The sequence below is a fragment of the Oryzias latipes genome, chromosome 14 (assembly GCF_002234675.1).
Source record: "Oryzias latipes chromosome 14, ASM223467v1".
NCBI classification, from domain to species: domain Eukaryota; kingdom Metazoa; phylum Chordata; class Actinopteri; order Beloniformes; family Adrianichthyidae; genus Oryzias; species Oryzias latipes.
Genome location: NC_019872.2, coordinates 27,671,077 through 27,695,489, shown reverse-complemented (window position 1 = coordinate 27,695,489; position 24,413 = coordinate 27,671,077). Strand labels below are relative to the sequence as shown.

The window sequence follows — 24,413 nt, the reverse complement described above, 5'->3', positions numbered from 1 at the left end:
AGAAGAAGTACTTTGTGGAAAGAAGTGTTGTTTTTTGTTGGAGTCTGATGAAAAGTCGGCGTCCTCCATCCTGGCGACAAACCCCAGATCTGTCCTTGTGCTTTAGACGGTAATTCTGCGGTGCATCTGCATCCGGTGGGGAATCAGAAACACGCGTGTCGAGTTGATCCAGGCTTTAGCCCCGTGAGCTTCTCATGCTGTCACTCCTGTTTCCAGGCTCTGTACGCCATCCGCCGGGTGCTGCTGGCCCAGCACACCGCCTTCCCGGTGTCTGGCGCCGATCTGTACGATGAACTGTTGAGCTCCACTGCCATCATCTCCACCGGAAACCCCAGGTACTCGCAGTTCGGCCAACGCAGCGCTCAAACACAGACTCACACAATGGTTCATCTGTGGAGGACATGTAGCGCCTGGTGTCCGAGTCTTTCAGCCCGGAGGCTTTGGGTCACTTTTTTTTAGAATTTAGAAATGTTTTATCTGAAAAGATCTTCTGGTTTATGAAAATTGGCTTATTTTGCCAAGTTAATTTATAGTTTATGTCAAAGGTCACTGTGGAGATCACCTCTTGACTTAATATTTGCGTTACAAACGCTGCTACTGCTGATGTCAGCGTTTTCTACCGACTGTTATTTTGACAAAACAGGCTTTCAAAATACTGTCAATACAAACATATGTAGAAATCAAATGTAGAAATCCTGATTATTTGCTGGTGTTTTACCTCAAACATTCATGCAACTCTCAAAAAGTTTGACTTGTTTATCATCAAACTGTTCCTTTTTACATGTTTAGCTGTCGACATGCTGCACTTTTTTCAGTTGATGACTTTTAAAAGAAGGTTTAGAGCAAATTTAGAAGGACAATAAAGGATAAATTGTGGACTACAAAAACAAAGTTATAAGAGTTAAAACTGACTAACTAAATTGTTATATCTAAAGGAAGCCACATAGAATATTAAAGATGCTTTAGGTGAAAGTCAGCATCACAACGATAATAAAGGATGATTTCCAGAATCCAAGTTCTTCTCTTTTTGTGTCTAAATGAGTTTGATTCTCTGAAAAACAAGCTGCACCTTTTCTAAAACCATTCAAAAAAACAAAAGAAAAATGTTCTTGGGGTGAGTTGATTTCATTGAGTGATGTGGATTTGAACCGATACGTCACATTCAGAAAAATGACGTGTTTCAAAGTCCCACTGCGACCGTCTTTTCATCTGTTGTCAAAGCGTTCCCAGTGGCCTTTTACATTTTGTTAGGAGCTGTTTACACCCGCTCCTGCTATCTTACGGCCCCTCACACCCCCAACCTCACATTAGCGGTTCAACAAAAATAGCGAGCGATATCCGAGCTATCCAGCCGTACAGTTCTGATCCAGGTTCCAGTTCAGACGAGGAAAACTAAGACATTCATGGATCTATTTGTCTGCAGGTGGATGAATCAGAAAGGGGCGGAGCAGGGACCTTATGGCCCCGCCCAGTTTATTTTCTTCAACGCTAGTTTGTCTACTCCTGGTCCTAAACAATTTGAATAAAGAAATTCTTAGAAATGCAGTTTTAATCTTAATTTTCTTCCTCCATCATCAGAAAAATCTCACAAGGACATTAAAAACACCATTTTCATCTATTGTGGGTCTTTAAGTTTCTTTGTTTTACTGTTAAACAAACTACTTCATTACATGACACTACAGATGTTGTAGTTCGTCTTTTGGCACATCCCGTCAGGGGTCGCCACAGCAAATCAGCTTTCACTGATTAGCACAGGTGTTGTGGCAGAGATTTTTACGCAGGATGCCCTTCCTGACACCACTCTGCATTATATCCGGGCTGTGGACCGGTACAGGGAGACTCATAGTTAGGCAGCAGTATAAAGAGTCTTGATCAAAGACCCACACTGGATGAAGCAAACCCGGGTTTCTTGTGCGCTGTGCCGTCCAGAAACTTAAATCAAAAAGGACCAGACGAATGAAGATGCACGCTTACACTTTTTTATCAGATCAAAGGGTTTTTTGGATATGAATTTATTTTACCAAACAAAAATCCTTTTTGTTAGCCCTGAAGTTCAAATCACATCAACAAATCACTTAATGCAAAAACATTTTAAAGATGGTACTGAAAATGATAAAGGGAAAAGTATAATAAATAAAAACACATAACATTTTAGAAATTTAAGCAAAATTCCAGAAGCCAAAACGTAAAACAAAAGTAGTTTCCAGAAACTGAAAATGAAAGCTTGAAAAATGACACAAAACAATGAAACAGTAAATTGTAGGTGTTAAGGGACGTCATTGATTGGATAATGACCTTTGAGATTTGAAGAAGAGGGAAAGGATGTTTTATCTGAACTGTGCTAAAGAGTTGATTGGTCAATCACTGACCCCTGCAGTGGGCGTGGCCACTGCAAAGGTGAATAAACATCATCCAATCAGGGATCTCCCTGATTGGATGATGTTTATTCATGTTATACCAGTTTCTTATTTTGTTTCTTTTTTGAACATTTCATTTTGATTTGTGGAAATTCCTTTTTTCCCCGAAACATTTCTTTTTTTATTTGGGAATTTTGTTTTGATTTCTAAACTATAATGTGTTTTTTTTTAATCATTTGTTTTGCTTTGTTATTGTGGTGATCCTTTTTATGCTTTTCGCATCAAGGATTTGGACCTCAGGGCCACCGTAGTGTCCTGGAGCTGCATCGATCGCTGTTGTCTTCACTGATGATCTGTTTGTTAAACTCCCTTTTCATCCAGCTTCTCCGGTGCGGAAAGCTTCGTCCGTCTGGCGGCGGCGGCGGTTAAAACGCAGCGGCGTGTTTCAGGAGCGGCCCTGGTCGCTGCATCTCGGCACCAGGGAAACAAGCTGGCAGCTCCGGCTGACTTCTCTGCTCGCCGTTCCATTTGGCTTGTCGCCGCCGCCTAAAGTGGCTTCTGATATATCAGCGGCATTAACTCTGCCCCCAGCTTGACCGCAGCCAGCTTGAAAAACAAACTGCGCCGACGGGTCCTGGAAAAACCCCGGCTCGCCGTCGTAAAAGGAACCCACTACCCCACTCAGAGGCTTTGGTTTACCATGATTAAGTCATCTGCACGCCGTCGCGGCAGAAGCCACGGAGAGCAGATGCTCCACTTTGAAGAGGGAAATATTTCTGAGCCAGGGCACAGACTCATCTGGACAAATCAGAGAAATGCTCCGGCGCGGCATAATTTATGAGGCGGGACCTTTCCTACCGTCAAACGCACAGTTTCAGCATAATTAACGAACGCAGGTGTTCTTTTTCTGTCTGCGCCGCTTTGTAAAGAGTTTTTTCATCAATTAGTAAGAGCCTGAGATCAGTGATATAAAACAAAGAGCACAGGAGTGGGCTCGCACGGCGTCTCTCTGGTTTTCTGCGGTGTGTCATGGCTGCCCCCTTCTGATGACTGCTGCTCTTTCCTGAGTCACTCTGGGTTCAGCCCAAATGTTTTCATCCATCAGCTCTTTAAAAATATACACATAGCATCACTTTATATCAGGAATAGTTTGATAAGGTTAGAAAGATTTGAGGTAATCACTTTCAAAACCATTATGAAAGGAATCAAGAGCTATCTTTACAATAATTCAAATTAAATGAGCAACATTCATTAAAGTATTTTATTTAAAAAAAACTAAAAAGTTTCTGTTTTTTATGCTAATTGTGAGACATTCTCAGCATAACGCTCCGTAGGAATCCAAAAAACTTTCAGTAAGATCTTCCCTGGAGCCGTTCTTCAGTACAACAAAGAAAAAAGGACTTTAAAGTAAAAAAAAAAAGTGTTCAAATAAGTGGGCGGCGTTGGATGACCCGCTGGCACCCCTCGCCCCCACAACCCCCTTTGACCCGCCCCCTTACTCGCTGAGCGGCTGCTACATGCCCCTCACTCTGGACGCATCTGTCTTGGTCAGAGCTGCATTTTTTTGAAAATACCGGCTCTTCTGTGGGTTTTATCTCCATAGCAACCATTTTACGTGTTGGTCTCCCGGGGGTGACAAACAGGTCTACGTGATTCTTAGAAGAATCAGCAAGAGTCCATTTTTGGAATTCCTTGGCAACAGAGGTTTTTTTGTGAACCACGCCCATATTTCTAATATGTTCATTTCGTATGTCATATCGTTTCGTTCGGCTGGAGCAGACCACACATGTATTACAGTTTCACAATATTCTGGTAAAAGAAAAAGGGGCCAAAATATAAAAACTAACAATTTTCCTGAGGAATCTTCCCAATAACACTTGATGAGTTGATGAAAATCCCGATGAGGAGTTAAGTTTGTTAAGGGCTCTAAGGGTGACTTTTTTTTTTTATTGTAAGATGGCGGCTTCTTTCCGAGGTCATAGGTCAAAATTTTGGTGAGTTGTTGAGTAGTGGTGTGAAAACAATGAGGTCCTTGCAGCCCAGGACTGCTGTGGGTTATAATGTGAGCTCCTCTTTCAATGGAGTGTTTCTCTGTTTACCGAAGACTTGACTTTTTTTTTTTTCCTTTTTCTGCGACTCTTCAAGGGCAATCACTTTCTGAATGTCTGAATCCTTGCAAGAGCGCAACGCGATGTCTCATCAGCAGCACGGCCCTCTGTTGTCAGTGTAGGCAGAAGTAATGCAAATAACGTCCATCCCCCTCACTTCTTCTCTCGACAATCACGCGCTGAGTGGGTGGCGGGAGCGCAGCCTTAACCTTCAAGCTGGAGGACCTTGGCTATGTAAATTTAAGTGCATGTCTGCCATCTCCATCATCACAAGTTAGAAGACGAGACTCCGCGGACGGCACGGACCAGCCAGCAGAACAAGATTCCCAAGCAGCCATAGACCAGAGCCACAAATGGAGCTTTTTAATAACCGAAACGTACATTTTAAAGAGGCAGACTGGATTTATTTAGACAAACTATAGACAAACTTTACAAAGTAGTGGTGGGAAAAGAAAGAAACTTCCAATATCAAAGCAGAAAAATCAATTTTTTAACCTCTTTTTACAAAAAAAAAACTATTTAACCAAATTAAATGAATGATATTTATCATGTTTCCGTATTATCGTTTGGAAAAAAGCAAAGTTTAAAGAATTGATTCGACTTTTGGAGCCGCTCCATCATCCAGTTTGAAGGTTCTTACATCACTGGACGTCAAATTGGTTGGTTGAAAAACAAATGTTGCTTCCATACAGCTCCAGTTTAGTGCTTTTCTGATCACATCTGGATTTTTTCTGATTCAAAGTCAGACTTGTGATTAGGAAAGCTCCCTCAAAACAACTCAGCATGCTCTTGAAGAAACTGAGGATCAAGCCCTGGGCTTCTGGAGAAGAGCTTGTTTGAGAACCGAGGCCAGGTGCAGTTCATCAACCTACCACTAGGCGACTAGTGGGCGGTTTCACAATGAACGCCACGATTAAATCATGTAAACTAAGTACAGCGGGTTTTCAGGGAAAAGCCAGACTGGCAGACTTTCTGTGAAGGTTAGGGTAATATAGATTTTATCTTTAACCTTGAATGTGCTACAAAAACAAGGCGTGGCCATTTGATTGACAGGAATAGGAGATGGCCATCCCACTGGCTGTGCCTGAGAGCTGGAGCGACTGAGTGTGACGTCACCCTTCCGGCTCCAACCAAATGAAGTCCGTTAATTTGCCACTTTTTCTGCAATCAGACGCCATTATGCTGGAGACCGACGTCAGCAAGCAGTGATTGGTCCAAGTCGGTCTGTGTTTCTATGGCAACCACTCTCACCAATCAGAAGTGAGCTTGTTGGAAGGCCACACCCCTTACACTTGAAAGCGGGCCACCGAGAATCTGCCTGTCAAACATTGTGAACGTTGGACTTGGGGCCAGCAGGCTCCACCTACTTTTATTTACAAATCTGATTGGTCAGTTTATAACTTGAAAAATGTAAACTGCAGAAAAAAGATGAAAAAATGAAGATTATCAAGATGTTAATAAAATGAATCGGATCAACAGTGGTTCTTCTGACCAATAGAATGACAAAGTAACAGCTGTTTATTTACCTATAGAAGTCTATGGGATTTTGGCTTCTTGGAGCCACTTCCTGTTTGGAACGCCTGGGGGAGGGGTCACTCCGTCCACGTCTCATATAGAGTCGATGGTTGAAACTAAACAAATAGACTGTTCGCTGCTCCAATTCCAGCCTTTTTCCTGGGTTTAGTTTCTGACTCTCACCTTAACGAAATGTTATTCATAACGACGAGAGGGAGCTAACTTTTTAAAGAAACGAGCAAAACCTAAACAAAAACCTAAGATCTGATGCAGATCTGCATTTTTCTGCATCTCCACTTGACGCTGAAGGTTAATGACGGTGGCGGTGAGTAATGAATGGCTCCCTGTTTGTTGCAGCTTAGACAAACTGCTGGATTCAGGCCTGTACACTGGAGAGGTAACGGAGCTGTCTGGAGGCCCTGGAAGCGGTAAATCTCAGGTGAGCAATCCCGCCTCATAAATTCACCTCGTTTAGAATTCCCGCCTCTCTCATGGAATATGGAAATCCTCTCCGGGTTACGCATCCTCTCAGATTGATTGTGCGAGCTGCTGGCGTCGTCGTCTGGACTATCGGTACCTGCTCCCTGAGCGCCTCCCCGTGTCTTCCAGGTGTGTTTCGGCGTCGCAGTTCACGTTTCCCACCAACTGAAGCAGAGGGTGATTTATATCGACACAACGGGGGGGCTGACGGCGAGCCGCCTGCTGGAGATGCTCCAATCTGAAACGAGCGACCGAGACGAGCAGGTGAGCTGATGGATTTAGATCTGAGCAGATGTGGCTGCAGAACTCATGACGGATGAGCTGCTTCCTCAGATGGAGGCTCTTCAGAGGATTCACGTCTTTCGCCTGTTCGACGCGTACTCTCTGCGCGACCGCCTGTCCACCCTTCGCAGCGGCGGCCTGCTGCAGGTCGGTTTTGCCGCTTTTGCCGTTGATTTAGCAGCTGCGGCTCAGAAAGACGGATCGTAATTCTAATGAGTGGTTTTTTTCTTCTTCCCCGCATCTGGCGACAGGCGTCTGGCGGCGGCTCTGTCAAGGCCGTGATCGTGGACTCTGTGTCAGCTGTTATCTCTCCTCTGCTGGGAGGCAAGCAAAATGAAGGTGATTTCTCTTCCTGCGGCTCCTTCAGAGTCAGTCAGGCCTGAAACCGAGGTCACACCTCACAGCTCCAAGTCTGCAGATTACTTTCTGAAAAAACTGAAGCACCAGCGCTTTTTACTTATTTATTTATTTATTTTGGAAGCGTCAACAAAAACAACGCAGACACATAAAAGTCTACAAACAATGGAGGAAAAAGGAAAACAGTTAAAGGAAAATGTTAAAGGAGTTTCATCTCCTTGGAAAACACTCAGGTTTGAATCCAACTGAACTTCAGCCAACAGGTTGACAAAAACATACAAAACCCGGATCTAACAAGCAGGAATTAAAAAAAAAAAAGGTCGGAAACTCAGAAAGAAGCGTCAGATTTTCTCTGAAATCAACTAACATCAACGTTACTCCAGCTTTAGTTCTGTACATTTTATGCGTTTTGCATGGATGAAAGTTGATCATACATGTACACACGGGGAAAAGTGAGAAAAGTTGAAATTTTCACAGATGTAGCACGAATAAACCACATTAAAACCACAGAAGAAGAACGAATAAACCACACAAAGAACACGTAAACCCACGCTTCATTGAATTTCTTCACTTTGACATTCAGAACACTGAATGTCATCACATCAGCACCATGGTCAGCGCCCGCCGCAGGCCCTCCCAATGCTTTTTGATCAGTCAGATTCCCCTGGTTCGTCCGTCCATTTCGTGTGCCGTAGACACGATCTAAAAGTCACACATCGGTGGTTTATGCGCAGAAGTCCGTCAGACATACTTGGAACGGTTGTGGAAAGACAAAAACCTGTGCGTGTATGTAGCAAAAATTACACAAAACTCACAATTGCTTTAGATTTACATGATAATCGTGTGTAAACTATGTCAAACACACGTGAACTGCATGATTCTCAACAGACTGAAAATATTGAACAGCTCCAAACCAAATTCAACCCTGAACCAACATCGACGGATGAAGAACGCAGGATTTTGGCCTCCATTAAACACATTTGGAATCCTTGGTGCAGAAGCTCGCTGGTTCGATACCCGGCTCTGGCATTTTTCACAAAAATATCTTTTTTGTTATTGTGCTGTTTTCACTTTATTTATGGCCAACTTTGATCATTTCTTTATTTTTTTGCCAATCAGTACCCTTTAAGTTTCATTTTTTATTCAGCCATATAGTATTCAACCCTGCATTTTCTACTGGAAATGCAGATCCTTCTAGTTTTTTTCTATTTTTATTTTATATTTTTGGGCTGCTGCTAATTGCTGCTACAGAAATAAACGAAGAAAATTTGAAAATAACTTCCAAAGCCCAGAATGAATTTGTTCTGGGTTGAATAAAAGAATATCCAAGATAACAACTGAACATAAATAGAAAGTTATTTTGTGGAATAGCTTCATTAATGAAGAAAGGTGAGAAAAAAAGCTCAATTCCAGCAGTTATTTTAGTTTTATAATCATCATTTATTGTAAAAGAAGGACAAAAGTTCAAGATGAATCTTTCTGTTGCTTCTCTGCGTTTACATTAAGACGACTTTTAATGATTAAAGCCAAAATATAGCGAGAATAAAAACAGAAAAACTGCAGTTTTAGTGATAGTTAAAAAAAGTTTCTGATCTTCTTCGATGTTGAAGATCCGAACATATTCAGTTTTAGCTCAGACCAAATCAAAGACGGGTATTTTCTTTACGTTTGTGTTTCATTTTCCACAGTGTCATTATATGTTGGACGTCCTATCAGCAGCAGATGGTTTGACAGGTCCATATCTGCGGCGAGGACCCGTTCCTGAGCGTGCTCTCTGTCTCCCGTCGGCCCGGACTGTGACGCTGAACGTATTGCGTCCATGTTCTGAACTCTCTTCCACTTTGTGCGCCTCAGGCATGTCCCTGATGATCCAAGCTGCACTAGCTCTAAAGACGATGGCAAAGGACTTCGGCGTTGCTGTTCTGGTAAGAACAGTCGTACTTTTGGAAAGTAGAGCTGCTCTGATTACAAAACAAACCCAGAGTTGGCTCTGCAGCTGCTGTGGTGTCACGTCCCATCACTTTGGAGTGCTCTCTGCATGAGGAAGATGTCAGGATGCAGTGCAGAGATGAAAAGACAAACCTAGTTTAGGATGTTGTTGCAGCGTTTGTAGTTTTCTTATCAGCAGATTGGATTAAAACGGTTGTTGCTACAACGGTTCTAGATCCACCTCCTCCAGGTTTGGGTCTTGGGGGTTTTGGAACCACAGAACTCTATGAGTTCATTCTTGAAGCAACAAAATCATGTTGGGTTTTCACATTAATGAAAACTGCAGCACAATGTTTGCTGTGCTGCAAAATGACGGCATTAATGGCGTAAAAAGAGTTGAGAGAGGGGCTCAGAACCCTGAGGTACCCCAGAATGGAATGACTGCCGTTTGTGCGTGTGTGACTTTTCTGGATCCAAACACGGCGGTTTCTGGTCTTCCAGGTGACCAACCACGTGACGAGAGGCGGCCGCGGCGAGGTGCAGCCCGGCCTCGGCGCGTCGTGGAGCCACATTCCCAGGAGCAGGATCCTGCTGGAGCGCACGGACCGGGCGCCGAGCGGCTGCAGCTCCACTCTGCGCTCGGCGACGCTAATCAAGTCCTCCAGACAGGTAGCTCCTCCTGCAGAGGACTTGTTGATTCCGTCTAAAACCTTCTCTGCTGGGGAGATCGGCAGTAATTCATGATGTAAACGACGATTCGTGCAGATCCAGATCGCTGACAGGTGTGCTCGCTCGGCGCACGACGGTCTGCTGGTGTTTTCCTCACAGCTTTAATCATCCTCGCTCCCTAAACCCAACACCTTTTAACAGCCGGTGTTCCGGTTTGATCCCCACTAACTGGTTCTGCAGTGGATGTTGACGGATCCATTAGTCTCCACGTCAGCTAACGGCGTTCACAAAGACCCGCCAGTGAATCAGCTGCCATGTTTCTCTGCCTCCTAGCCGTGTCTCATCAAGGAGGAATTGGATTTGCAGTGGTGGAGTCGCAGCGAACGGCGGTCCTCGGGGAAGAGGAAGCGGGATGAAGCCGACTCCTGATGACACAGACGATAATCCTCCACACAAATGTCACACTGAAGGTGGGTGAGCGCCTGTGGGCAACATTTCCACCAGAATGCCACCGTTTCCAGAGACTGAAGGACAGAAGGACAGTCTGATCGGAACAGAACCGGTGTGGGCACCCTGGTTCTTAGAGCTCAGGTGGTCTAGTCCCCGGATAAAAGGGGACAGATTTGAAAACGTGGACAGGACGTCAGATTTAGAGCCTTCTTATTGGCTGACCTGAATGTAAACCGTCATCAGCAGCTTTTCAGTTCAGAGGACTGAGGCCACATCCGCGTTTTTTTGGTTTTTCTTACAGTTTCTATGATTAAAGCTTTATTCAGAAAAACAGCCATTATGCTTGGAAGTGAGCTGCATTCCATGAAATGACATTTTTTTTGTAGAAACTTGTTCAGTTGTTTCAGTTGTACTTGCGATGTGCGATATTAGTGATCAATTTTGCGATAACTATATAATTTGCGGTATATAAACAAATGGCAAAACAACCAAGAACATCATTACCATCTCATTGCAACAGTTTAAAAAAATGATACTCCAAATGACCCTCGTTGATGTAGGAGGCAAACATCTAACATGAAAGGGCTTATCTGATTGGTCGACATCGGAAAGGGTCCATCCAATTGGTCAAATGCATAAATGGATTTATTTGAATCGTTAAATGCTTCAGGCTGCCATAGGATTGTTTTAGCAATTTTTTTTTTTTTTATCATTTTTTTTGTTTTAGCATTTTTTTTTAGCATTTTTTCTTCTTCATTTTTGAAGAAGGAAAAATGTAAAACTACAAAATACGATAAAACTACAAGTTGATCAGCAATTACAGCAAAAGCCTTGTGGGCGTGTTCAGTACAAAGGTTCACTTTTGTTTGCAGAAAATAAAATACAACCAGAGTTCAAGGTCAAATAGGCTCCGCCCACTCCATATGAAGCTCCAGAGTGGAGCAGGGACAGTCAACAAAGTGCTTTGAATAATCAACCAATTGGATTTGATCTCCCACTCATTACTGCTGATACAGATTCAATCATTAAAGTACTATGACTATTACAGTAAGCTTAATCTGTTGGAGTAATGCGCTTTGTACTCGTCTCCTTGTCCCCAGGATTTTCTTAGAGAATTTGTTTTATTCGAGATTTTTTTCGAGAAAATTTCTTTTTTTAAAGTTTTGTTTCTTCAAAATCCTTTTTGCTGTAAAAAAATAAACTTTGTAGTTCATAAAGATTTACAGCAAAAAACAAAGAAAGTTATCTAGAAATAAATACCAGACTTTTTTTAATGCACTCAATACACTTCCATACCTTCATTTGCGTAGTAAAAAAGTTGTAGACACAAGTTCTCTTCCTTTAAATCCTTAACTAATCAGTATTTCCTCTAGTTATTTAGTGTTGAGGTGGCCGTTGCCATGGAAACAGGCTAGCGCCCTGTTTTTGGACGTTTTCATTTGAGAACTTCCAACTTTAATTGAGCTTCTTCTGGAGTGTTTGAGCTTCATGGCAGCACTTTTCTTGGGAACACGTTTGTATGTGGCGTTAACGTAAACTCTGTGAACGTTTTCCTTTTTTTGCCTAAAAGTGCTTAAAAAAAGAGACGAGGAGTCGCTTGTATCTGTGACAAAAACCAAGGATTTAATACAAGCTTTCAGTTCTAACTTTAAACTACAGAAGTCTGCTTTCATCTACATCTCGTGTTCAGTTCATGATTTTAGCGTTTGTAGTAGAAAAAAGAAAAAGTCCATCAGATCTGCTAATTCATCTGCAGAACCCGTTCCTGAGAGCCGAGGCTGATGGTTCCAACTCTCTCAGCAGGGGGGCACCACGCGCCTCTTCCGGATGCATTCCCAGATCCAGCTGGGCGACACCCTCTGAGCCCGGCTGTCCTCTCCGGGTGGGGCCAGCGTGTGCGTGGCGGAGGCGGCGTCGTAATCCGCCACCAGGTCTCCGTCGTACGCCACGAAGTACCTCCGGAGTCTGTCGGCGTCCTGGATGGAGGCGGGCAGGAAGAGCTTCACCCCACCAAAGATGTCCAGCAGCGTCTGCAGGGCGGCCAAACACAAACACGCGTCATGCCCCTCCCCCCCGGCGTACAGAACCGAAGAAGTAAGCTGTTCGCTGGAAGAAAATAACTTTTTGACAGACCTGTTTTTAATCTAGTCTTTCAGCTTCTAACTGGTTCTCTGGAGTAGAACTGGACCTTTGAGACGGTCCAGAACCAAAGTTTGAAGGCTGGATTTGATTAGGAGTTTCACCTCATTTAAACTTTAAATCAAACACAGTTGCCCGCTTTTTTATACATCGTTTAGACTTTACGGGTCGTCCAGACCCGCGAGGACAACAATGTCATGTTTGAAACTCTTCCTCATAAAAGGCTTGAGTCTGAATCAGAACATTAAAGAAGAATAAAGCCGGTTCTATTGTTCAGCTGCTCCAGAACCACAGACAACATTTACATTGTTCTCTGATTATTTCTACTTTCAACCCAAACGCTGGTCTGTCTGTAGACGCCCTCGTGAGGACCGCCGGTCAGTGCGAGTCCTGGGGGAGGACAGGGAGGGTTTTGGACCCACCTTGTCGTTCCTGGCCTCCAGGAGCTGGGGGGTCGCTCTGGGTTTACTTTGCTGCCCGTTGCTGTTGACATTTTCGCTTTTCTTCATCTGTTTGTGGAAAAACTAGTCAGTTTTACACGACTGCACTTCCTGGTTTGGACACTAGGCGGAGCTACTCATAGAAGAACTGGAGAGCAAAACGGTTATTTGAACTTTCCAGAGTTTATAATGGAACTGCTGACATTTCTTACTGAATAATTTCATGTTGTTGTGTTATAAATAAAGCAATAATGAACTGTAAACAATTTTACGTTGCTGTTGAATTAAAAAGGTGCATTCAGCTTAAACAATTGTAAAAGACGTTTAAAATCTTAGACTGTTTCTCCATGGAGACGTCTGCAGCTGTTTAGTGACTAAATGTCGTCGGATCAAACACTTTTTACTAAAGTCCGGCAGGATTTCCTCTTTTCTTAACGAACCTGACCCAGATCCCAAATATCAGTTCACGTCGGCCCTGCCCACCTTTTTGGCGCTGGAAGCTTCCGAGTTGGGAGTGCGGGGTTCCGACTTCTGGGCCTTTGCTTTCGTTGGTGTTCTGTTAGCTGTGAAATGTTAGCATCAGATTGACATTGAGGTTTTTTCTTTTCCTTTGATTTGGAGCCAGAACAGACGTTCTGAGGGAGACTCGACATCAGAGATGAACTTACCCGTCTTTTTGGGGGGAGCGCTCGTGTTGGAAGAGGGCGACGGCGAGCTCCCCGTGCTGTCCCCCCCTGACGACCCTTTGTTGTTGTCGGCGGTGGACGGGCCGGCCGTCACTTTGAAGTCGCAGTGCTCCTTGGAGATGCGGAACAGCTCCTGCGGGAGCGATGGACGCACGTTTAAACCCATGAACCTCTGCTCCTCCTCTTCATCATTTGTCACATGACCTCCCGTCTTCTCAGCGGGACATAATCAGCTGGACTGCACACCTCGCCGTCGGCCATCTCTGCCCAAACGTCTGTGTTTTAGGCCGCTGAGGAAACTGAAGGTCTCACCCTGAGCTGGTGCAGGTTGGTGGCGGTCTTCCAGTCTTTGTCGTCGCGAATACGCGTCATGCGCGGGAAGCGGATGGAGATGCCGTCGGCGGTGTGCATTTCCGATTTGGAGAACTCGGCACCGGTTATCTCCCAGACCGGCGCTTTCTGCGGGAGGGAAGCAGCACATGAGAGGCCCGCGAGCACTGCTGGCGCTTTCCTGCAGGATCCGGACGCCGAGCGGAACACCTCACCTCAGGGTCGCGGATAATGAAATCTGGATAATAGTTCTTGACGATTTTCAGCCAGCCGGGGATTTTGCTCGGCTCCTACAGAAGCAGAGGATGAACTCCTGACTGTTTGGAATTTTCCAGCTCCGCCTCTCTAAGTGGATCTTCTCTGACCTTGCTGATTTTAATCACATCCAGCTCCTTCTGGAGCCGGGCCAGCATGGCGTCATCGTATCCTCCGGAGCACTTGGTCACGGTGCACCATTTCTTTGAGTCTGGGTCGTAGCAGCCCATCAGAAAACTGGACATGATGCCCCCTGGTGGGAGGAAGAACAAGTACAACTTTAGAGCAGCGAGTGTTGCTTTGCTGACAATCTGAGTTTACTTTGGAGTTTTTTTTGGGTATGACCTTCTTCATGAGATTGCTACAAAGAAAATTGCTTTAAATTGTTTAAGGTTTCACTTTGATCATCTTTTGGTCTTTTTTTAAAGTGTTCCCAGTGGTCTTTTAATTATGATTATGCTATTTTTTTGTGCCAAAAATCAAAAAAGCTGTGTTGACATAGTTTCTGCAGAGTTCTGTTTCAGCTTGTGGCCCGTCCAGCATCGTTTTTTTTATCTGCTCCTGATTTACAATGATTTGAATAAACAAAAACTCAAACGTGCACTTTTAAGCTGATTTTCTTTACATATGTCCTCCATCAGAAAACTGCAACAAGAACACGTTAAAAAACCCATCAATAATTCCAACGTTTTTCAAAGTTTTGAAATGTTTTGTCATCCTGAAAGTATAAAAGGGGTGGAGTGACAGACCACATGACACGTGCTGCAGAATTAAAACCAAAGTTTAGAGAAAGGAAAAGCAGATACTTTCTTCTTTAGTCATTCATTTTGCAGAGTTGAATCTGTTCTCTGACCATCACCCACCGTTTGAGCCTTTCCCATAAAAGGCGCCGAGCACCACCAGGTCAGCCGTGTCCGCCATGGCGCCTTCGTTCAAGTAGTCTTTCTTCACTTTCAGCCAGTGGCGCTTCCCCGGCTCGTAGGTGCTCTGGAAACGCGAGAACCTTCAGCGGCGCTGCAAACATCAGCTTCCTGTGTGAAGCAGGACGCCGCTCACCTTGATGTCCTTGAGCACCAGGCCTTCCAGTCCTTCCCTGATGACCCGCGTTATCATGTCGGCCAGGTCTCCTGCTCTCTGACACACAAAGGCGTGGCAGGTCTTTAACGTGCAGCGACGACAGGAAGCCGCGCTCGGTGGAAACGCCTACCGTGACGTGTTTCATCTCTGAGAAGAGGATCCTGTTGGGAACTTCCACCATGTTGTCCGTCAGGAATTTCCTGCGCTCCTTCAGAGGCCTGAGAGAAACGACTCCTCTGGATTATTTACAAAGTCCACCAAGGAGGAGTCCAGCGTCACAGAATTTTAAAGAACTTCAAAACATTCATGAGAACATCACGGAACTTCATTCTCATGAAGAATATCTTTCTAACTTTACCCAACTGCTTTTCCTTCCTTCATCTTTCTGGGGTCCAGATGACCCAACGTTAACGTGCCTCCGAGGCACGTTAACGTTGGGTCATCTGGACCCCACAAGACAGCACACGGGATAAACTGGTGCCACATTCTGTTGCGTTTTATCCGTTCGAGATGAGCAGACTTACTTCTACCCGAGTATTCCTTTGAAATAATACGCCTTAAATATATAGCGCCGACCACAATATTGAGAGAAAATTGAATATCTGATTCCGACCGAGTTTGAAACTTTGTCATCAGGCCTGATTTCTGATCGGATCGGGACGTCCCAAAATCACACCTGCAAAAAAACCTTTTTGACCCCATGTGCTTCTCTTTATCTTTGATAAAACCAAACAGGCCGACGTCCTTCATTTTAGCCAAATATAAGGTTGTTTTTATTTTGAAAGACTAAAATCTGGGTAGGAAACAGACACAGAAAGTCTTAAACAAAGAGAGACAATTTGTTTGTTTTTTTTAGCTATTTTTCCTTGTGTCCATTAGATGGAAAAAACTGACAGTCGTGAACTATAAGGACTTTTCTGTAGCAGTTTGAGAGCCATAAACAGGAGAACCGAGGAAGACTAACTGAAAGAGAATGAAGTTAGGCGGCAAACCGTCAAAGACGCCTGCAGAGAAGCGTTTCGGGTTTGTGCAGAGCTGAATTAACGCCGTAGCTTTCATTGTTCCATCGGGGACGCAGGCGTCTGTGTGTGGAGGAGAAAGCCTTACCGCTCCATGAGGCTCACGCCATTGAAGTAGATGCAGTCGAAGACAAAAAGGCACACGTTGGCGTCTTGAAAGGCTGCTTTCTGAGGGGAGGAAAGGGTTTGAAGTGTGACAACAATGACTGGTCAGAGGGAAAATAAAAAAGTTCTTCCTCACCTTGTGTATCCCCAAAGTCCCAAAGGGCAGAGGTTTGCTGCTCTTTGTGTCAATTAGGAGGACCTCAGCATCCAGAATCATACTGTGTCCTCCAGGAAAAGCCTGAGGGATGTAGTCTTTGAAATGGGCCACCTGAAAACCACAAACGCACAGGGATCAGAATTTAAACAAGGACTCGACGCTGTGTGAATATTATACTGTGGTCCAGGCCAGTACTGGATTCTGATTGGCTGATTAGCAGAAATGAATGTCCCTGTCGTCCATTCATGCCTGCTCGTTCTCTGCCCTGCTCAGAAATACACGCGACTATAATTAGGGAGCTATTACAGTTCAGTTCAAAAAGCATCATCCCCCCCCCCCCCAACACCTACAAAATGATGCCACAAACGACACTATCTCAGCAAAAAAAAAATCTAACGTTTGTCATTTTTTGTAAAGGAAAGCAGGAAAAAGTTTGATTAAAATTGGAATTTGATTTTATTTTCAGACCATTTATTCTGTGCGGATGACGTGGCCTCCTACACAAATTTCCATCCGTTTTTATGCTCGGTCGCACGTAAATACAGGCGAATAACGTCAAGAAAACACGATTTCAATGTGGCAGCAATTCTGTTGGTGATATTTCCATAGCAACCATTTATTTTTAAGTCGCCTGGGAGTGACAAACAGGTTTGTGTCACTTTTGGAAGGATTTTCTGTTAACCTGAATATGCTCACGTCATCGTGCGTCATATTGTTTTGTTCAGCTCAGACCAACCACCATCTTCATTATATTCTGGTAGAAATGTGCGAGCAGCAGGGAAACGCCACTTTTGCGAGCTAACGCCGTTAAAATGCTGCAAAATTTTCCCGTTTTAGGGGAAGATTTAGGGGTCAAAATTTCCCACTTCGCCACCAAATGGCAGCCAAGCTGTAGGCCTATGGCCATCCCATAATAATTGAAGATCTTCCTTTGGAAATTCCAGACACGTGTGGATTTTGAAATATTTTTTGGCCCCATTCCCTTTTTTCCCCCACGATGCCCAAAATTCCTTTTCAGCAGGTGACAGGTGCGTGGATGCTATGGTGGGTTTTTGGCAGGTCGTGACCTTTTCTGAGGTTCTAAGAACAATCCGGTCCCTTGGCTGCAGCTGCTGCAGGTCAGAATTCTAAAATGACAAATTCTACGTTTGATGTCCTTTTCAAAACTTGTGGATTTCTCCGTCTGTGGGGGTGGGGGTGGGAGGTGGGGGGGCGTGAGCCCCGGGCTAAGAAAACAACGCTAGACGACTTTGGCCGCCCTTCTGCAGCCCCCCACACACCACGTAAACCCACCGTTAACACAAACTCCCTGATTGCAGAGGCCGGGGGCTGCAGAAGGGCGGCCAAAGAGGATCCTGAGACGGATCCACAATCAGCAGCTTGTTGCTATTTACTAAGGAAGCAGAGGATCCTCTGCTTCCTTAGTAAATAGCAACAAGCTGCTGATTGTGGATCCGGAAACAGAGCCGAGGATTTGCCGCTTTCAGAGCGGGCTGCAGCTACATCTAGTGGTTGTTTGGTTCCTGATGCCGACGGCGTCTTCGTTTATAGTTTGTGGGAAATGTGGGTCTTTTTTTCTGTCAGTTAGAAGTATCTTCCAACAGTGGGGCAGACCTTGTGCGGCAGCACGGGTTTGAGGCTGCGGCTGAAGTAGCTGAACGAGTCGCCGCTCTTGTGGACCTGCACGCGCTCGCCGTCGTACTTGATCTCGGCGTACATCCCGTTCGGACACTTTTTCATGGCCTGATCGATGGATTTGCACGCCTCGGCCTGCAATCAGAGAAGAAAAGCAGCACAGGTAAACCCATCGGGTTGGATGTACAGTGGTCCCCCGCTATATCGCACTTCACCCTCTGTGGTTTCTGGTTTTGTTCGTTTTTCAAACCGCTTTGTGTTCTGCAACCTGATTGGCTATAAACCTCGTCAATCAATCTCCTGTACAGAATGCGTTCAGTTTAGAAAAACTGCATGGCAAATTCCTACTTCACAGATCATTTTTAGAAGGTAACCCCTGCCATAAAAGAGGGACCACTAAAGGATTTTACCTGAACCTGTGAGGAGTAATCGGTTTAAAAACTGAAACAAAAAAAAACCTAAAAATGGGACGTTCTCTTGTTGTCATATTGAATTTTGTGTGTGAAAAAAAGTGAGGCAGGTACACCAGCAGAGAATTTTCTGAAACATTCCAGACTTGGAACGAGGAAAATCCGTCTTCTGCGACCCCCCAAGTACCACATGACCAGAACCGCCGGCGTGTGCGCTCACCAGCATGGGCTGCACGGGCGTCATGAGTGACGCCTCAACCGTCAGCAGCTTCCGGGGTCCCGACCCGTTGGACGCCTCTTGCTGGTTTCTCAGAACCCTCTGGATGACGTCGCCCAGGTTACGGGAGGCCTTGAAGGCGTCGTACGCGTTCGGATCTACGGCGTCCAAGCTGCACAAGGAGGCGCAGGTGAGAAGGAGCCGACTGCGGCGCGTTGACTGCGGCGCGGCGTGGACTGACTTACACGTGCTTCGCTCCGGCGTTCATTTTCAGGTCGTGCTTAATCAGTCTGATGATGCATTTCAGGTCGTTGCTGGTGCATCTGTGAAGACGAGAAGATCATCTGAGGTCATTTACTACAAAACCTTCAGGACAAAGGTTCTGATGAGACGGAGGAGGAACTTTGTGGAAGAAAAGAGTCCTCAAAGATAAATGAAGATCAGACATTCTGGTGGGAGGCCGGGATCCCTGATCTGGATCAGGACGTCCTTCAGCAGCAATGGCGTCTAACACCAAGCTGAGGAGACTTTTACTTTTTGGCGATGGCTTCCAGTTCGCTCTGCTGCTCGTCCTCCTTCGTCAGCTGAGCGAGGCGGGTCAAAGATTCATCCACTTCCTGAATGGTGAGCAGGCTCTTGGATGCAGGAGGAAACGATTTACTCTCTTCAAAGAACATCCGGACCGTCTCCGACACGTCACCCTTCAAATGTGTAAAAAAAAAAAAAGCATCTGAAGCATAATTTCTGTTAAATGTGACACAGCAGCTGGTGGTGCTTTCAACCGTCCTCTGAGCTCTGAACGTACGTAGATCAGAGTTCAGAGAGGTTTGGATGCAAACATCAGCGCTCCTGTCGTCAGACTCTTTAAAGCTCAGGTGTAAACAGCACCGACAGGTATGTGTCGAAAAAAATGGGGCATCAATCAGGATCCAGAACCAAAGCTGGAGTTATTTAAACTCCTGATGGAAATTGAAATGGAAACAGTTCGCTTTGGATTTAAATGCAGAAAAAGATACAAAAGCTCAGGTTTCTGATTAGAAACAATGAATTTCTGTTTTATTTTACTTGATCTTTTTTTGGTATATTGGTTTTTTATGGATGTCCCCCGCCTTTGCCCACGCGTTGCCGGGATAGCCCCCCGGCAGCCCCGTGACCCCAAAAGAGACAAAACGGGTTTAGAAGACAAATGAATGAATGTTTTCCATGAAAATTCTGTTAACTCGCCTATTAATGAAGGTTTTGCCAAACATGTTTAAATAAAAAGCTCCTCTTGGATTAGGATTAGGAAGATAAAACGGCAGCGTCAGACTATTCAAGATGATCTTTATGACACAGTCTAGGTCTGTATTTATTGACATTGACCTGCTAAAATCATCTTTTGATCGGTTTTCACAACATTCCCAGTGTCTCTGTCTTTAGCCAAAAGCAAGGATATAGTTTCTGCAGAGCGGCGGGAGTTCATTAGTAATTCACCTCTGAGTTGTAGGCGGGATTGCTGGATGCAGACCAACCCCGCCCCCCTTCCCATTACTGAGGCCCGCCCAGCATTTTTAAGATCTTTCTTTTCGTCTGCACCTAATTTACAACGATTTGAATAGAGAAATACTCTGCAAGGCAATCTCTGCAAAGCTTAATTTTCGTAATATTTTTCCGCCCCCATCAGAAAGAACATGTTAAAAACGCCAAAGCCCATTTTCATCCCTCTGGAAGGGTTTGGAAAATCCCCGTTTCCTGTGGAAAAACTGCTGGAGAACAAACCTGTTCCAGGTCTCGAACCATCTCCTCCTGGTTGGATCTGAATATGCGGCTGAAGAGTTTCACAATCTGCTTGTCGTTGAGGTTGTAGACGCTTTTCACGACGCCTGGCAGCAGCAGTTTCACCGTCAGGTAAAGATCTCCGTGGAATTGATCTGACGAAGACATTTAGAGGTTAAAAACACGCCTCGCTTTACGGAAAGAAAAACGGAAAAACGGACCTCCGCCCGTCCCCTTCTTCAGAAACTTCTCAATAATCTGCGTCTTGGAGTTGTAGCTGTTGTTTTCAGCCACGACGGCGCAGAGTTTGCGAAACTCTCGGAAGAGACAGTCCTTGTGTTTGGGGTCGCACAGCTGGGTGGACAGAGCACTGCCTTGCCCGGCGGCGGCGGCAGCAGGCGGCAACGAGACCGCTCCGGAGCTGCCGGCCTTTGCAGCTGACGAGAGATGAGGTCACGGCGTTAGTCATGGTCAGAGCAACACTTTCAAACCTCCACATGATGATGAAATCTCCTCAGACAGAACCAAATGAAGCAGAAATCAGCTGTGGACAAATGTTTATCCGTAAGGTTAAATCCATGTATTATCAGGAATTCTCTCTTATTTTTTTACACGGGTTTTTAAAGAAGAAGCACAAGTTCACGTAAACTAAGAGAAGAAGTCTGTCTGAACCTCAGACTGATGGAAAATCTTAGAGTTTTAACGTGTTTTTTATGCAGAAAGCAGTTTTTCTTCTTCTTGTTTGGACTTTTTCACATGTTTAGAGATTTTACTCTTTGTTTTATCACTTCAGCGTTAAGAATACAGTTCTGGATCTTTTTCGTTGTTTTCTCTGAACAAACGGATCCATCTTCTCTCTGCTGATCAGAATCCGGATGGCCTCTTACCCGTGAAGCCTGAGAACTTGCGTGGAGCGTTGACGGATGGGTCAGCGGGAGGAGCCATGAGCTGACCGGTAGGGTTCATCTTGGCCTGAACTTTCTTTTTGGGGCTGGCGTTGACTTTGGCCATCAGGTCTGCAAGAGAACAGAAGAGGTTTTAGAAGAAGATGCCGGCCCGGATGTCTGGCAAACTCTGTGCTGGCTGCAGAGAGGAAAAGGTTGCCTTCTTCCCCAAAGACGTCCTGCTTCTAATAGTTTGAGATATGAGAGACTTGTATGACGGGTCTGTCCTCCCGTGTCCAAAACACACTCCTTACCTTATCTGCTAACTATTGTGAAGACATCACTGCATTCGTTTTATTCTATTTCTACTTTTTTTTATCCTAAGGAAAAGTGAAATGGTAGAAACCCCATGAAGAACGTGTCAGACGGTAGCCGACTCCCGGTCGCTGTGGGCCTTCACACCGTCTGCAGCTCAGAGGAGCTACGGTTCTGGTTTCCTTCAGCGCCGACACACAGCAGTTATTGTTTTTGGAAACGAGACGGAACGACTGAAAGGAACAGAAGAGCCTCACTCTGGGGGGGAAAAACAGTTCTTGGTGTCAGAACAACCGACTCAGAACCCAGTTTCAGCCAAACCAGAGGCTGGTTCCTGCCGGCTGGACTACAGCAACAGTCTTCCTCAATAAGCAGGATGCTGCTGCCAGGGTTTGGATCAGAACCAGAAGAACATCCCTCCTGTTCTCAAGCCCTTATGTTGGTTAGCAGTTCAGGACAGAAGCCATCCTGAAACCCGCTCCGATCATCATCTGATGAGCTTTCAAAGCCTTCCAGGCGGCCTTTCAGTTAGGATTTTTTTTTTTTTGCCAAAATCCAAAACCTGTGTTGTTTTCCAGGACATAGTTTCTGCAGAGCGGCAGGAGTTCATCAGAGTTATGTTATGGACTCCCATTGCTCAGAGCTCGAAGCAGAGAGTTTGTGATCACCCAGCGTATCACAAATAAGCTATTTTTCTCTCAAAAGTTTTCTCTTTTTTCAAATCTGAACTGCACTTTCTGCTACTTTAAGTTGACACGCAGCTACATTTACTTTTTCTGGACGATATTCAACTATTATTTTGTTTGTACAAACTTTCCATTTCCGCCGAGCCTTCCTGCCGTCTGTATCCCAGCTCGCTTTTTCTGCCACACTCAAGTTTTCTTACGCCACAAAAGAAACCAAAAGTACCGGCATCCCATCTCACATAAAGCCAACAGCAAACATGCAGTCATTGTTTCTTAAGGTTATTTCTACTGGTCGGTCGAGTAAATCAGACTTGTTAAACCAGCCGCCTGCTCCCGGCGAGCGTTAGAAGTCCTGATGAGATTCAGATTCTTCATTGGAAAGTCATTTTGAATACCTGAGACGTGTTTGTTAATGAGCTCCTTGTCTTCATCCTGCAGTTCCTCCCAGCCCTCCAGATCGGTGATGTCTTCGATCTTCTTGGTGGTGGCCCTCGCCCTCTCCAGCTTCTCAAAGATGCACTTCACGTGATACCACTCCTTCATCTCCCCGGCAGACTCGCTAAAGGGGTTCGGCACGATTTTGCCGATCCTCACGATGCCCTTCTGGATTTTGTCCTTGCACTTCTTGCAGCCCGCCGTGCCCCGTTTGGCGTACTCCACGAGGAACCTCTGATCCGCCATTTCCGGTCGAGTAGAGAAACGCCGTCGCAGGAACAGCCAGGAAGCGGAGAAACGAGGGAGGCTGGGTTTGGAGGGGGTGGAGTGACACAGACAGGTTTGCTGTGAAAATCTTTTTGCAGAAAAACTGGAGGGAAGCTGGTCAGCAGAACGGGAAAAGGCGACTCTGCACGTAGTAGAGAGCTGCTGACGTCTAACAAAGGAGCCAGAAGGTTTTCCACCGAAACAGACAGTCTTCTGGATGGATGTGAGGAGAAGTCTCTGCATGTATTGTTGACTGTGCAGTTAGCAACCTAAAACACAACAAAACGACGGTTATATTCAAGAAAAATGCACAAGCAAATCACAAAAAATACAATTCGGTTTTGTTTGACCTAATATGTCTTGAAAAGTTAATTTTTTACGTTTACTCGTTAATTTGATTTTTGAGTTTATCAAACAATAAGCAAAAAAAAAAAAAAACCTTTTACTGGTTAGATGAAACTTTACTTTATCATGACTTATTACCTTAAATAACTTAATTAAATTACGATGATATCATGTAAAAGACGATTTAAAGAAACATGTTTTTCATTAAACTACTAAATTAACACGTTTAAACCTTTTATTTATTTCCATCAAAGATATTATTCCAACATTTCGGTTTACAGAAAGTTTTTTTAAATCAATTGAAGGTTAATAAAGTGTAATGACTTGATTCTTACTTTTCCTGATTTTTTGGTTAAATGATAAATAAAGCATAAGCAAATTCAGTTTTTCAAGGGTACATATTTTAAAAATTTTCTTTAGTAATCCCAAAAGAAAATAGTGCTTAATAATTAATAAAAAAAATGAATTAATTTTGGGTTGAAAGCTAACAAACGATTCGGTCAAGTGCTGCTAGCTTTAGCTCTGTTTACTTTTCAAATAACACTCGGGTAAAATAAAACTGCACTGAAATCTACCAGAAAAGGACGAAACATAAAAAAAGATTTTATGTCACAAATTGAGACTTTACCTCGTAAGCGGCGCTAAAGCGCTGTTTTCTTAAGAGTTTCGGCTCTGCCTCGATTGTTTAGCAACAACAAGCGGCTTCTTCACAAACGTCAGGCTAGACGCTCGTGCTTCGTAAACCTACGGTTTGGCGGGACAAAGCGACAACTCCATTTAAATATGTTTGGTTTGTTTATATACTTTTCCAAATGTGAGTATTACGCAAAAGGAAAAAGGGTTAACAGCGTGGACAGCAGGCAACAGTCCACACAATGACATTCTTCTTCTGGGCTTATTTCGACATCCGTTCCCGCTCATCACCGCCCCCGTGCGTCTACACGCCGTCATCACAGTCGCTACACAGTTCTATCGTTTTTCACAGTCTAATTTTTCTCCATAAAAGGTTAGTGAAAATACTGAAGTTGTCACATTAGACATTACATTAGCTGTTGGCTGATTTACAGCACTTAAAAAACGCTCCAAAAAAGATTGAATACAGATGTCAG

At 44.6% G+C, this 24,413-nt stretch overlaps 2 protein-coding genes across 4 annotated transcripts in view; one reads left to right on the top strand and one right to left on the bottom strand.

Annotated features, from left to right (window-relative positions):
• Nucleotides 1-12,586, top strand: part of rad51d (RAD51 paralog D) — an 18,200-nt gene extending 5,614 nt beyond the window's left edge. Inside the window, exons 3-11 of one of the 3 annotated variants that reach the window (XM_020709167.2) lie at nucleotides 217-335; nucleotides 6,338-6,419; nucleotides 6,590-6,724; nucleotides 6,794-6,889; nucleotides 6,994-7,081; nucleotides 8,954-9,024; nucleotides 9,530-9,697; nucleotides 10,031-10,167; nucleotides 11,951-12,586. In XM_020709167.2, the coding sequence (XP_020564826.1) occupies nucleotides 217-335; nucleotides 6,338-6,419; nucleotides 6,590-6,724; nucleotides 6,794-6,889; nucleotides 6,994-7,081; nucleotides 8,954-9,024; nucleotides 9,530-9,697; nucleotides 10,031-10,126 (855 nt within the window). In that variant the 3' untranslated portion in view covers nucleotides 10,127-10,167; nucleotides 11,951-12,586. Of the gene's footprint in view, nucleotides 1-216; nucleotides 336-6,337; nucleotides 6,420-6,589; nucleotides 6,725-6,793; nucleotides 6,890-6,993; nucleotides 7,082-8,953; nucleotides 9,025-9,529; nucleotides 9,698-10,030; nucleotides 10,168-11,903 lie in introns of all 3 variants that reach the window. The other 2 variants (XM_020709168.2, XM_004076806.4) reach the window with 2 other exon arrangements.
• Nucleotides 11,748-24,413, bottom strand: lig3 (DNA ligase 3). The gene is made up of 21 exons (XM_004076805.4): nucleotides 23,933-24,413; nucleotides 22,653-23,228; nucleotides 21,260-21,388; nucleotides 20,594-20,809; nucleotides 20,376-20,527; nucleotides 19,152-19,318; nucleotides 18,863-18,940; nucleotides 18,621-18,789; nucleotides 17,970-18,125; nucleotides 16,335-16,466; nucleotides 16,182-16,261; nucleotides 15,205-15,292; nucleotides 15,054-15,131; nucleotides 14,861-14,984; nucleotides 14,108-14,250; nucleotides 13,958-14,032; nucleotides 13,725-13,871; nucleotides 13,395-13,545; nucleotides 13,210-13,289; nucleotides 12,709-12,795; nucleotides 11,748-12,177 (listed from the first exon to the last, which is right to left on the bottom strand). The coding sequence occupies exons 2-21, from the start codon at nucleotides 23,200-23,202 to the stop codon at nucleotides 11,944-11,946; spliced, it is 3,036 nt and encodes a 1,011-aa protein (XP_004076853.1). The 5' UTR covers nucleotides 23,203-23,228; nucleotides 23,933-24,413; the 3' UTR covers nucleotides 11,748-11,943.